Here is a 15,456-nt window from a genome sequence, read left to right as displayed (position 1 = left end):
TGGATTATGTGAGCCTGCACGTTTCCGTATTACTAGGAATGGAGAGTCCAAAGACTTTTACGATCCTGCACTTCTACAGCAGTTTCTGGATGGTATCAGGTCCGATGATATGGAAACTCAGTCTTCTTCCAATGCCCAATCTTCTCAATCCAAGTCCTCATCTGCGAATTTACCATCATCTCATTTGTATACCTCTCCTGATTCTAGACAGCGTGGCAGAGATCTCACTCGTCTGCCTCGCTCTCAGGATGACATGTATTCGGCTCTACGCTCTGTCTCTTCTCACACTAATATGCAACAAAGAGACACGTCTAGATCGCCTCTTAAGACGCCATCTGATGCTGACTGAATTCTTTTAATGCTTTAATGCTTTATTACCTTTTCTTATTATATAAGCTTATAGCAGTGTTTATTGTTCACAATGCTTTTGTTGCTCGCTTAGCTCACTGAGATTTTACTGCTTGGTATAATTTTTTGATGCTGATTGAAGGCATATAGCAGTGTTGTTGTTGTTCTTATATGTTGCTTCATGCTCTATTGTTATCCTTTACTCTCTGCTAGTATGGGATTTTCAGATTTGCAGTTCTTTAATCACTGTCAAGTTTGGCTTCTTATGTATTGTACGGATCTTATCTCTCCCACATTTATTACCTGTCCCGCTTTTGTATGATGTCTTTGTGTCTTATTGCTCCCCTTGCTTAGAGTATCTTTCGTCATTTTCTTTTGTTTCTCTTCTATTGTATAACTTTCTGGGTTTTTCCTCCTCTCCTTCTACCTACTATCTCTCTACCTCCTTTTATGTGATATTGTTGGTTTGGTTCCTCCTTGTACATCCTCTTTCGTGTTCCCCTCACTCTATTTTTCATATTCTTTTTTCTGGTATATCATGTTTTTATTTAGTCTTTTTCTTCATCTAATTTTCTTGCGTTTTCCTTTTGTGGTGTGATCACTTTGGTTCTCTGTTTCGTATTGTGACCTATGTTTCCTTGTTCTTCTTTGTTTTTACTCTGGATATTTGATATCCTCACAGTATTTTGCTGATTGCAGACTTCTCTCCAAGTTGTTCCCTCTCCTATGGCGATTCCTTTTCCAATGCATTTTTTTCTTTTTTGCTTTATGATGTTGTGCTGGTTGCTACACATGACATTCTTTATCTTCTTTGTTGGACTTTCCGCTTTGGATAGTCTGCTCCTATTAATATGCATTATCATTTATACTTTCCATTTCCTTTCCACTCTTCTTTATATTGATGTGGATTTCTCATCCTCTCGTTTACCTTTCATATTTATTTCACTCTATCTTCCACACCTCCTCTATTATATAATATGTTTTCTTTTATTTCATCCTCCTTGCTTTCATTACTCTCCTTTTGTTTGGTTCTTGTATCATACCTATAATAATTCTTTCTACTTTACTGGTCCTGATGCGATACATTGCTATATTTTTCTTCTGCCTTTTCTCTTCTATATCTTGTCTTCCTTTTGCTTCATCCTCCTTGCTTTTATTTACTCTCCTCATGTTCCTCTCATGTAATATTTAGGTTGGGGGTTTATTGATGAAAGTTTCTTGGAGGGGATGAAGAGGAGTTGATTCCGATTTTGATGATGTTATTTTGGTATATTGTGCTTTATATATCTCATGTTACCATTTATCCTCTAGAACCCCACTATTCTTTGCTCAAAGGGGGCCCGGTCTCCCTTGGCGTTGCTCTAGGTGCACCCAGACCCGCAGTTTACAGTCCAGGTTGTTTTTCTCTTCTACTTTCCTATCTACTCTTCCTTTTCCTTTTCTTTTTCCTTCTTTCCTTCTTCATTTCCCTACTTATTTTTTTTCCCCAGAGTAGCATTTCTATTCTTTTTATCTCTCCTCTTCCTCACTTCTTGTTTACTTAATCCTATTCTCATGCCTTCTACCCATCCGTTGTCTGTAATTTCTTGGAATGTTCATGGCCTCACCCATTACATAAAACGCAAGAAAGTTCTTTCCTATTTGCATTCTAAACATGTGGACGTTGCTCTCCTACAGGAGACTCATTTGGACGATATTGAGTTTAGTAAACTCAGCAGGGACTGGGTTGGTAAAGTCATACATAGTTCAGTCTCTAAACCTGATCCCACAAATCCTAATCCTATTCGTAAATGCGGAGTAGCCATCCTTTTTCGGAAGTCACTTCCTTTCACAATTCTAAAGTCATGGTCTGACCCGGAAGGTCGATATGTATTTGTTAAACTAAAGCTTGGCAATTCCTTCATTTGTCTCGGTTCTGTATACGCTCCGCTAGGCTCCAAAAACAATTTTTTCTTAGACTTAATCGTCTTCTTACGGAAATAAATGCTTCTCAATTTCTCATCAGCGGTGATTGGAATTTGGCACCGGATCCTGCTCTTGACAGAACAGGCTGCATTGACATTAACAACGCTTCGGACAGAGCCATTTTTTGTGACATCCTTACTGACACTGGTCTTGTTGACCATTGGAGACTAAGTCACCCACAGGATAAGGAGTACACTTTTTTTTCTTCTACTCACGGTACGTTTTCGCGCCTTGATTATTTTCTTCTTTCGCAACATTCAGTCCGATTGCTTACCAATTGCATGGAGGTTTAGGTCTTCCCTCTATCGAGCAATACTCCCTTGCCCTCCATCTTTCCCAAGTCTACAGACATCCCCCAATGGGTTCCACTTGAACGTCACTTATTGGCTTCTGGCCCTGGTTTATCCCTTTTATATGGTAAGGGTTCCAGTTCTCTTGATCCCAAAAATCCTATATTATCCGCTATGTGTAAGTCTTGGCAAAGAAGTCACCGTATCTTTAAGTCTAACTCAGGGCTTCACTTTAATGCTCCTATATGGTCTAACTCGGCTATTCGAGTGCGGGGTCGTACGTGTCCTGGCCTCTGTGGCAGGAGGCTGGTATTCATTCCCTGGAACAACTGTTCCATGGTGACAATTTTAAATCCTTTCCCCAACACAGTGAGGAATTCCATCTTCCGCCCTCACAATCCTGTAAATATTCCCATTTTCAACAAGCTCTCACAAAACGTCTGGGTTCCCCACCTGAGCTACTGTCCACTTCTCCTATTTTATCTTATTTGAATTTATGGGGAACTTTTAAGGGTGTCACCTCTGGCCTTTATAAGACTTTCTTACATCCTCTATTTTCGCAACCGCTTTCAAAAGCTCTTCAATTGAAGTGGCAATCTCGCCTTTCTGTGACATACTGAGATGCTCAGTGGGATCTCATTTTGGAAGGATTACACAAGGGTGTTCGAGAAGCTCGCCTTAAATTCTGTATTTTTAAATTTCTCCATGAATGGCACTGGTCCCCGGTCAAATTACATCGTGCTAAGTTAATTTCCCATTCTTTGTGCTGGAGATGTCTTGCTTCCAGTTGTGATATAACGCACATTATCTGTGAATGCCCTCGTACTAGATCATTTTGGCTTTTTGTGCGAAAGACTTTGGCTTCCTCTATGTCATTGCCTTTGCCCCTTACCTCTGCAAATATAATTTTACACGACTTTCGTGGCCTTCCAAAATTTACTAAACCACAGACTCGTCTCCTACATACTGCCCTAGCCACGGCAAAAATTTGTATATTGCGTCATTGGAAGTCCTCATTACCTCCTTCTCAGGAGGAATGGTTGGTGGCAATGATATAAACAGCTTCTTACGAACGTATAATTTATAATTTGCAGGATCAAGCTTCCATTTTTCTTCAAGTTTGGACGCCATTCCTGGAAACCACAGTGGGTAATGACTCTGTTTCTACTCCTTCTTCTTTTACGGCTGCTCTTCCTTCTTAATTCCTTCTTAATTCCACCTTTTTCACACCATGTTCATTCTCTTTTATTCCTCTCTCCTATGTTCCTTCTCACTCTTCTTGCTTCCATCTCATTTCACAGTTAGTTTTGTTACTCTGGGACTCGCTTTTTCTTTTCTTTTTCTCTTTCTTTTTCTCTTCCTCTCTTTCTTTTTCTCTTCTCCTTTTTCTTCCCTTTTATCCTTAGTTTTGCCTTATGAATTCTAGAGGATTTGTTGTTTATGTTTCCTTTGTTATATTTAATGAATCATTTCCTCATTTATGCTATGTCTCATTTTTTCCTCTGCATATGCATCTACATTTACGCTTTATCAAATTTTATTAATAAAAAATTTCAACACAAAAAAAAGACTAGATCTGGATATCTGGTGAAGATGGTAAAACTATTCGGAGCCACAAAATACTTTTGCCACCATGTTATCTTATTTTCTTCTCAGTACCTTTTGTCTAAGGACACTATAACTCTGTAGATGATCTTCTGCATTCCTTTAGCATACTTGGTAACAATGGGGGGTCATAAATAGGGATTAATAGGCAATTGCAAAATCCCTACCATTGTGGGCCAACAAAACCAAAGGGGTGACATTTAAACTGGTAAACCCTGGTGTGGAAAATACATTAAAAGAACCTCCTATGTTCCAGGCACATTAGAAAATATAGGTAAGATTCTTTGTGGTGTAGCTTCAACAGCCATTCTCCAAGGAAAAAGAGCTTCCCAGAGAAGAACAATGACTTCCATTTTGAAGTGGCGGTTCTTTGTTCTTTCCTTTTTCAATTTCAAATATATTTTGCCACAAACACACTTTGGCTGGAGGGAGCTCTCTTCTGTAACTCCCTTGGAAAGAAGCTTTCATATATTTTATATGCCTCTGTTTTTTCCACACAAACATTAATTGTCTTTAGAGAAAACCTTAAAACAAAGGAGAGAAAAACTGCTTTTAAACAAATGTGTACTGTTTAAAGAACCCCAGGGATTATATTAAATTGCTTGCTAAATTTGAATAAACACATATTTTGCAACCACGTAAAAAAAGGTGAAAGAAATGGAATGTTGACCTTTAGAAAGATCTTTTTCTTATTCTCTGCTGCATGGAGAATATCAGCCCCTTCTCTGTTGGAGAAAGTAGTAAGGCCATCGATGTTGCTGGAAGTGTCCACCACATGGTTACTGTTGTAACCCATTACTGAAGAGCTAATGGTTGATGCAACCATTCGAAGACCTTCTGGCTTTGTTCAAAAACATATTTCCCAAACACCCTCTTCAGAGAGTACTGTAAATCATACAGAGAGAGAAAGTGTTGCCATGTAAAGGAAGCCCTAAGCTGCTGTACCAGTCTCTGAGCTTGTAGGTCCACACAATTTGTATTCAGTTTTAGGTAATACATTGTTGTACATTTCCAACAAAATAGCCACATTGGCATTAACAGTGAAACAAAAAGCTTTTTAAGCCCAGTTAGACAAGGCAAACCACTCAATCCATCGACTCCTTGGCTTGTTCTGCAAGTTCAAACAATTAGTACGTGTATCCACCACATCTAAGAAAGTGTCTTGATCTGAGACCAGCCCCTCTCAGGACCATTCTTTGGATATCACAGAAATACATTAATGTTTACTTGTTTTATTGCAATCCCAGGTTTAGAAATCAGACGGGCCACACTCATGTAATCCGTCATTTTAATATCTAATATTTATGCCATGCACCAAACGCTCTGACGTCTGTATTAACAATACCATCAACTTTTACCCCATCATATGTTGTTATCAATGCATCCAGAGAAAGACATGAACAGGTACCGCAAGATCAAGCCGTAAATGTATGTAGGTAATCATGGTACCTATACTTAGTAAATTACTCCAGCTCTGAATCTACTCCACAATCGGAATGCATGCTGTTCTTTCTTTATTTCTTTTAATTTATGGATGAATCTTTCTTTTTAACCCACTGTGATGATACGAATGGACAAAATGGACATCCTTAGGTGGATCCCCAGAGGAAAAAAAAAAGAAAAAAACTAAACAAATGTTTTAAAGCTAAGATGCAGCTCCAAGACAAAATGCGTGTCTCTAGCACTATGTGTAAATATTTTAGTAATATTGATACACGTTTTTTTGTTTTGTTTTTTAAATCTTTGATAAATGTTTACTATTGTAATGATTTTTTGTAATCAAACAATAAAGTTCTACTAGTGTCCCTGTCATATCGTTAAACAAAATGTCAGTGTGTGAAATATAGTGTGCCAGCCACGAGGCCATGGGACCTCAAGTAACAAGAAACAGATAAAAATCCCCCAAAGTATGCAAAATGTATATGATTTGTGATTTTGTGGTTTGGTGTTGTAGAACTGTGGGGCTCCCAAAACCTTAAATACATCCTGAACTCTAAAAATACCCCTTACACCCCAAAACCCTAACCTGTCCTTACCCCTAAATATACCCCACTTGCCTACAACCTAAACGCACCCTGAACCCTAAAATTATCACCTACACCCCAAAACCCTATCTCACCTTGACCCCTAAAATTACCCCAACACCCCAAAACCTAAATGCACCCTTAACCCCAAAAATACCCCAGCACCCCAAAACCTTATACACATCCAGAACCCTAAAAATACCCCCATGCCCCAAAAAACCCTAACCCACCCTGACTCCCTAAAAATACCCCAGTACCCCAAAACCAAAACGCACCCTGAACACTAAAATTACCCCCTACACCCCAAAACCCTAACCCACCATGACCCCTAAAATTACCCCAACACCCCAACACCCCAAAACCTAAACCCACCCTAAACCCTAAAAATACCCCAGCACCCCAAAACCCAAACATACACATAACTCTAAAATTACCCCTGAACTTCCATAACATACACCCCTACACCCCAACCCCAAACCCTATACTTACATTTTTTTTAAAAACGCTTTTACCATGCATACATTTACAACATATTTCGTTGTAAAAGCATGCGTGGTAACAGCATATAAAATGTAATGCCATGCATTGTAATGGCATTGCGGAGTAATGGTAATTGCGTTGTCATGGTATGCGGGATAAAAGATTTGTGGTTATCGTTGTATACCGCCTTGAAGTAGTGTTATTTTTTGGTGCAAAACTCTGTTTACTATTGTTAGTAGATAGACCTTTTCATCAAAATCCACGGGTAGTTGAATAGGAACGCTACTGTATCATCCTTTGCACTGCTTTTCATTACGTTCAGGCAACTTCTCTCTATAAAATAAGTTTTGCAATGGAAAGTAAATAAAAAAAAAAAAGTTTGCACTGGCTTACTTCAATCTTGTTAGGCAAACCCCGTGCACATTTTTTGTAAATCTCTGCAAAGTAATTAAAACAGTCATTCAGTTCTATGTTGCGTCAGTAAAGCCCATCATGATACAGCCCATGGTGTCCTACCCTTGCTCCCATAGAATGGTAAAAATTCAGCTCAGTGCAAAAAAACAGGTAGCATCAAGTGACATACCTCAACCTCACAAGATTGCCACATATAGAAAGAAGGTGTGGGGCTTTGCTAATGATGCCTTAACCACTAGGAGCTGACAGCTTATTTTGAAAACCAGGAAATGTTTCAGAACTTCCCAAAGTAAAGTTTGAAAAATTGCCCCTGAAATTAAAGCACTTTTCCTACAATATATGTTGAATGTAACCCAGTGTACAACAGATGTGTGGCAGTTTTACTATGTGCACTGTTGCAAGGAGGTAGATATAATGGAATGGTCTTGGTCTCCTTTACTCTAGTTGCTCTTCAGATGCAATGCACATAGAGCTTTCTTTTTTGTTTCTTTTTACTTTTTTTTGTGATGTTCTACTGGTGTTTTTCTATTGTTATGCAGACTTTGGAAATCAGTATTTTATCAATGTTTATACAGCTCTCTAATGGAAACAACTTTTCCAATGCATGCATAATATGCTGTTTTTGTTCCAGTGCAGCATTTGTTTCAGATTAACCAGGATTATTTCAGCCCACTCTATTGACAGTATTTGCTGTGCTTCTGGTACACTCTCTGAAGCACAGTCTTTGCATTTTGTTTTTCCTATCTATGTCTCCCAGTATAGTGCTTCGCTCAGTCTGACTGGTTTAGTGCATGATTAATGGCTCAGGACCTTCAGCTTTAGAGTTAGGTGATCCGCATACTCCATCCACCACTCTATCGGGAATGAGTGAACAGTCATGGGTCCACCAGCGACACCTTACACTGATGGTCAATGGCGATCCCGAGTGGGCCCTAACCTTGGTTGAAAACACCCAAGGTGCCAGGGAAGAGAATTGTTTGACATTCTTGAAATGCTACAGTGCTTTGAGGGAAGCCTTTTGGCGCCAGCTTCTCCAAAGGCCTGAAGTCTCTGATCTCTAAATATGGCTCACTGCGGTGCATCTGCCAACTTTCAATTACGCCCTTTATTATGTTAGAAGATAATAACCTCTCTGCACAGTTCACCATCGTAATCAATCCTAAAAGCTCTAAAATATGTAGTTGGGGTCCGAGGAGCCCACACTATGGGACTTTGTGAAATAATTAACCATCCAATTTGCAATGTTGCTTTATTAGGTACCTGGGGAAAGATTTATCAAAGGACTGTGTTGCCCTTGCGTCATGCAGGGTGACACAAGGGTAGCACCATCCTTAAGTCATATTTACCAAGCATTGCAAACCCACCTTGGGTGGCTTGGTAAAGTGGAATAACGCAAGGCAGTGATAGTCTCTGCATTACTCTACCCTGCGCGCTAAATATTTTACATGGGTGGAGAGTGAGTGTTTCCACGCACCCACCATGTAATCTGCTGGATACCCAGATTCACCAAGACACATAAACCTGGTAATGCGTCAAAATTGTACTCATGCCCAAAGCAGGGGCAACAACAAGAACTATCTTTATTCTACAGCACAAATAAATAAAGGACAACGCCTCTAAGAATTGTGGTTAGGCGGGTGGTGGGGGGGGTTAAAAAAGAAAAGGAAAGAACATTTAAACTTACCTTAGAAGCAGCTGCCTCTCCTCTGTCCTCCTTGCCATGACGCAGGATCAGCAAGCACCCTGTCTTCCAGACTCTTCTAGCCAATCATGACACTACTGACAGTAGCGTTGTGAATAGTCTGAGCGCCGTGGTTCAGTGCTCGGATGGGAACAGGGGGCCTGTAGATGTTCTCCATCTAGGCTGTGAATTGCAGCCAGTGGAGAACTTGCAAATGTGCACATGACTGTTTGGCCACCTCAAGACGGGCAACCAAACTGTCATGCGCACTTGGAGAGTACCTACCACTCCTCCCCTGCTTTGTGGGCAGACCTGCCTTGCACTTACAGAGCCGCTAAGGAAAAATGAAATAATAATAACATGGCATTATTATTATTTAATTTTTGTAGTGGGGCAACGCTCCTTCGCCTTAGTGGAGGAGCCACACCTGCCCAACGCAGAGGGAGAGCAGGAATGTACCATACCTTAGTACATTTGCCCTCTCCATTTAGTGCAATTCAGCGCAGCAAGTTGTCTTGCTGCGTTGCGCTGCATCAAATATTGATTAAACTTGCCCCAGAAACCTTGCACATTTCTGCACTCTTCACATTCCAGTGAGTGATCTAGCAAATGTGCGGTAATTCATACCATGTTATGCCCCTACTATGAAGTGTGAAACATTTAACCACTATTGGCATTTTAACTAAGATCTGGAAAGTGTTGTTGTCACTTTTACAACTGTATGTGTGGGTCTGTGGACCCTGGCGCGCAAAGCACTGTTGACAAAAGCAACAGAACTGGTTGAAGGTCTCTCACGTGACATATAGACACATTGGCCCACATGCATCAAAGGAAAAACCGGTCCGAAACAGGCAGATTCTCAGCATCTGCCCCTTTGCGACCGGTATTTTTGCATTTGGGATGCATCATCCCAAAAGCAAAAATCGCAATTTAAGAAATCTCAAAATTGCGATTACTTAAATTGCGATTGCATTTGAGGAAACGCAAATTGAGTTTCTTTAAATGCAATGCATTAAAGTAAAACAATTTGCGATTTCGCTAACTGGAGGCGCAAATTACCAATAAGTTAAACTTCATGGTAATTTGCATTTTTCAAAGTTCCATTTTACACACACACATGCCCTTGGTGCATGTGTGTGCGCAAGATGTAGTCATATGCAGATTTCAGGGGTGCAACGTGAAGTCCTTTTGACAACCTGGCAGCCTTGAAATTGCATTCTCAATTTGCGATTCCATAATTGAGAATCGCAAATTAAGAATGTCTTCCCATTCATTCCTATGGGCCTCTAGGCCCATGGGAATGAATGGGGAGGTATTCTTTAATTGCGACTCTCAATTTACGAGTCGCAATTAAGGAATGTTTAGAAATCGCTATATTTTTAGCGATTTCTACATGCATAGGCTTTTGCGGTTCCTTAATAATCGCAATTAAGAAATTTCAAAAGCCTACATTGATGCATGTGTTCCATTGTATCTGTAAATATTGGCATCACCGTGGTCTAGAATCTGTAAAGTGTTCAACACCCTCTACACATACAGTGCTAATACACTTTCAATGTGTACCTGTCACTCCGCCAGACATTGAATGCTTATGCCCGCCATACATTGAATGCTTATGCTGTACGTCCTGCAATAGATATTGACTTGCAAGAAGGGATTAATGTGAAGGACACATTTCCCAAATCTGTTAGCAGACCCTGTCGTGGTTGGTTTGCCGATACAAAAAACAATTTGGGAAGGGTAGAGGCTGTGGTGATAGAATCACCCTCCTGTACGTTATGAATAACCAAAGAGATTCTATCAAAAAAGTGACTAATTTTATTTGTTTTTATGTTGCGGTGAAATTTCTGTGTCTAACAGTACCGGAGTGTGCGGGTTGTCGAAGGAGAGCACTATGTGCTTTTAAAATACCCCTCACACACTATGAATACCATAGTGTCATGCTACATCATTGGGGCCTTCCCGTCCCTCTACGGGGCGGGGCGTGCTACGACCTACAGACTACGCGGGAGCACTTAAATGGTGACGTTAGGCTATGTGTGGTGTGGTGATGGTGGGGATGGGTGAAGGTGGGGACCTGTTGTATTGTGGTGATAGTGCTAAAAAAGTTAAAAATTCCCTGGCCAGTAGAAAAAATTATTTATTAGCTTCTCTAGCTGGGAACAGTAAAAAGGGGTTTGAGGAGAGTAGAACAAATTATGTTAACTACTTGGTCTGGTCGACATGACATGTTTCATAAGCAGACCCCTTCTGCTTACTCATCAGGACCTATGGTGATCCCTACCAACAATAGTCAATTCTAGGTAAATTGTTGTATGCCTAAAGTCCTATTCTTGGTGGCAAAAATAAGCCACCAGGAAATGCTTCTGGGCTTGAGTGGGCCCCAGGTGAAGCTTGTAAAAAAGGTTGACCTATTCCGGTCCCTGTGAAGAGAAAAAGAGGAGAAAAAAGCAACAAAAAATACAGTTGATAGTTCATACAAAAGCACAGTGGAAATAATGCTTTGCGCATGATGATCCAAGACTAGCTTATTCTTGTGGGTCACATTGTGGCATAATAGTCATAGGAATGGGCATATTAACCTCATGTTTCATCAATGAGTAGGGAGACTATTGGTACATGTACCCCTAGTATTAGTTGTACTGAGGTCGTAATATCCCTCCATTATCTCACACATATGAATGGTTCACATCCTACAAAGCATACATACACAGACTACCTCAATTTCTGAATAGTAAATAGCTGGGAGTGGCGAAAACCGCCCCAGCTAGGTACCGGCTGGCAAGATTAAGAGAGGCGACAGTGGTGAGCCGGCATGCGTTTTCGAAGAAAACGAACAATAAATTAGTGGTGCCCGTTTAGCACATAAACACAAATAGCTTATACATACACTCGTTGTAAATGATGTTTGCCCCATGAGTCTGCGTCTTAGGGTTCAAATCGGCGGTTTACTGTAAGGAAATAAACGCTGGAGTTATTAGGGCTGCCTGGTGGTCAAGCGCGGCCCATTGGGGGCGGGTAATCACGTATATTTAAAGACCCGTGATAATGGGTCTGACTTACGTGACCGCTGGCGAGAATTCTCATTAATCCTACCCTAGCGCAGCTCTGTGGGTTCCGAGGGCGATGACAAACCCTCTTCTTTTTAACCGGAAGGCCAAAACTGCTGATAGCCGATGTGTCAGCGTGTTCAGGCGGTGTTGAGCTGAGAGACTAGAGCGTCGGCAAAAATGGCCGACCTCTGTGGCAAGGGCGGTAGGCAAAAAGGGGCCCGGAGGACTGAGTCTTTTTTCTCTTTTTATATATGTCTCAAAGTGAGCAATACTGATCGGGTTTTTCTCAATGTTATCAAAGATCCAGTTCTTTATAGTCTCGTGGGATGTCAGTGACAAAAGACAATTTAATATCCATAAAAAGGGGAAAAAAAGGTACTGACCATATTATTTCGATTTGCACATGTGGTGCAGGGGAAAGCACCAGATTTCCTCGTAATAGATGTCCCTACACTGATTGCAAAAAAACATTCAATCTGTATTGGCGAGCAGTGGGGGTGCCCTCATTGAAAGGACTTATTAAACGTTATAAATGGAATCTTGCTGACCCAGAAGCAGATCTACTTGGGCTTCTATATGCGGAATGTGCATCAGATTAATGGCAGCTTTTATTGAGTGGGGATGACACTGGTGAAATTCTTAGAGCTGTCCCCATGGTATTTCATCGTTCAGTCCAGTGTTATTGGTGTCAAGACGGAACACCCATCTTTGTTCCTTCTCGAGGAGGTGTTCTTCTTTGTTCACATGTTCAATTACTGTCCAAAAGATATCCTCAGGTTTGTGGTTCTTTTCTAGGAAATGTGTTGTCAGTTTTGTGCTAGCCCTCTTACATTTGATGGTGCTTTTATGCTCCCCTATTCGTGTTTTATGGGCCTGCTGGTTTTTATGGGCCTGAGGGTAGCACCATCCTTAAGTCATATTTACCAAGCATTGCAAACGCAGCTTGTTTGGCTTGGTAAAGTGGAATAACGCAAGGCAGTGATAGTCTCTGCATTACTCTACCCTGCGCGCTAAATATTTTACATGGGTGGAGAGTGAGTGTTTCCACGCACCCACCATGTATTTTGCTGGATACCCAGATTCACCAAGACACATAAACCTGGTAATGCGTCAAAATTGTACTCATGCCCAAAGCAGGGGCAACAAAGAGAACTATCTTTATTCTACAGCACAAATAAATAAAGGACAACGCCCCTAAGGATTGTGTTTAGGCGGGTGGTGGGGGCGGGGGGGAAAGAAAAGGAAAGAACATTTAAACTTACCTTAGAAGCAGCTGCCTCTCCTCTGTCCTCCTTGCCATGACGCAGGATCAGCAAGCACCCTGTCTTCCAGACTCTTCTAGCCGATCATGACACTACTGACAGTAGCGTTGTGAATAGTCTGAGCGCCGTGGTTCAGTGCTCGGATGGGAACAGGGGGCCTGTAGATGTTCTCCATCTAGGCTGTGAATTGCAGCCAGTGGAAAACTTGCAAATGTGCACATGACTGTTTGGCCACCTCTAGACGGGCGACCAAACTGTCATGCGCACTTGGAGAGTGCCTACCACTCCTCCCCTGCTTTGTGGGCACCCCTGCCTTGCACCTACAGAGCCGCTAGGGAAAAATAAAATGATAATAACATGGCATTATTATTATTTAATTTTTGTAGTGGGGCAACGCTCCTTCGCCTTAGCTGAGGAGCCGCACCTGCCCAACGCAGACGGAGAACAGGAACGTACCATACTTAGTACATTTGGCGAATTTCTGCCCTCTCCATTTGGTGCAATACAGCGCAGCAAGTTGTCCTGCTGCATTCCACTGCATCAAATATTGATTAAACTTGCCCCAGAAACCTTGCACATTTCTGCACTCTTCACATTTCAGTGAGTGATCTAGCAAATGTGCAGTAATTCATACCATGTTATGCCCCTACTATGAAGTGTGACACATTTAACCACTATTGGCATTTTAACTAAGATCTGGGAAGTGATGTTGTCACTTTTACATCTGTATGTGTGGGTCTGTGGATCCAGGCACGCAAAGCACTGTTGACAAAAACAACAGAACTGGTTGAAGGTCTCGCACATGACATATAGACACATTGGCCCACATGCATCAAAGGAAAAACTGGTCGCAAACGGGCAGATTCTCAGAATCTGCCCCTTTGCGACCGGTATTTTTGCATTTGAGATGCATCATCCCAAATGCAAAAAACGCAATTTAAGAAATCGCAAAATTGCAATTACTCAAATTGCGATTGCATTTAAGGAATCACAAATAGAGTTTCTTGAAATGCAATGCATTAAAGTAAAACAATTTGCTATTTCGCTAACAGGAGGCGCAAATTACCGTGAAGTTAAACTTCATGGTAATTTGCAAAAACTTTGAACAATACACTAAAGTGCATTTTTCAAAGTTCCAATTTACACACACATGCCCTTGGGGCATGTGTGTGTGTGTGTGTGTGTGCAAGATGTACTCATATGCAGATTTCAGGGGTGCAACAGGGAGTCCTTTTGACACCCTGGCACCCTTGAAATTGCATTCTCAATTTGCGATTCTCTAATTGTGAATCGCAAATTGAGAATGTCTTCCTATTCATTCCTATGGGCCTCTAGGCCCATGGGAATGAATGGGGAGGTATTCCTTAATTGCGACTCGCAATTAAGGAATGTTTAGAAATCGCTATATTTTTTGCGATTTCTACATGCATAGGCTTTTGCGATTCCTTAACAATCGCAATTAATAAATCGCAAAAGCCTACATTGATGCATGTGCCCCATTGTATCTGTAATTATTGGCATTACTCTTGTCCAGAATCTGTAAAGTGTTCGACACCCTCTACACATACAGTGCTAATACACTTTCAATGTGTACCTGTCACTCCGCCAGCCATTGAATGCTTATGCCATACGTCCTGCAATAGATATTGACTTGCAAGAAGGGATTAATGTGAAAGACACATTTCCCAAATCTGTTAGCAGACCCTGTTGTGATTGGTTAGCCCACACACTAAAACCACTCTGTGTTGACTGCGCTGTCCAGATCACCCACGGGGGTTACCCTGTGAAACTGCGCCATCTGATTAGACTGTAAAAGTGCTTGGAAATGTTCAATTGTATATTAGGGATGCCATGATATGCAGAAGATATTATACACTGTACATTATCGTGCAGAGTTAAATTGATATCTATTTTCAGTGTTGAGTGTAAATCTTCTCTCATTGACTCTGCTTTCCTCTTTCATGGTTACAGGGCTTCCAGTCCCTGAGGAGGACCGGGGGACCAAGCCATGACCACTGGAACTTCTGGAAAGAATCCTTCAGATGAGCAGTATTGGCTGGCGGCTCACACTCATCATGATATAATGATGGTGAATGTTGGAACATCTCTACATTTGAAAAGGGCAGTGAGGACTCACAGAAGGACTTGTTCAAGATTGTACATCACAGGAAGGAGAACGTTGTTCTATCTCCTGTCTTCATGTTTCCTGAAGCTTGGTCCTGGGCCAATATCATCTGCTCACTGGCCCTGCTCAACAACATCACAACATAAAACCTTACAAAAAATAGCAGTACTGTCCCAGAATTCATTCTCTCATTAAATGCCACAGCTATG

The 15,456-nt window shown here is 41.2% G+C and overlaps 1 protein-coding gene across 4 annotated transcripts in view; it reads left to right on the top strand.

Annotated features, from left to right (window-relative positions):
* LOC144764006 (uncharacterized) overlaps positions 1-15,456 on the top strand; it is a 149,331-nt gene extending 133,875 nt beyond the window's left edge. For all 4 annotated transcript variants that reach the window (XM_078650133.1, XM_078650132.1, XM_078650131.1 and 1 more), the window contains one exon: positions 15,094-15,456. In XM_078650133.1, coding sequence (XP_078506259.1) covers positions 15,094-15,134 — 41 coding nt within the window. In that variant the 3' untranslated portion in view covers positions 15,135-15,456. The remainder of the gene's footprint in view (positions 1-15,093) is intronic.

The sequence above is a fragment of the Lissotriton helveticus genome, chromosome 6, assembly GCF_964261635.1.
Source record: "Lissotriton helveticus chromosome 6, aLisHel1.1, whole genome shotgun sequence".
NCBI lineage: Eukaryota > Metazoa > Chordata > Amphibia > Caudata > Salamandridae > Lissotriton > Lissotriton helveticus.
This window is presented reverse-complemented; position numbering and strand designations above follow the sequence as displayed.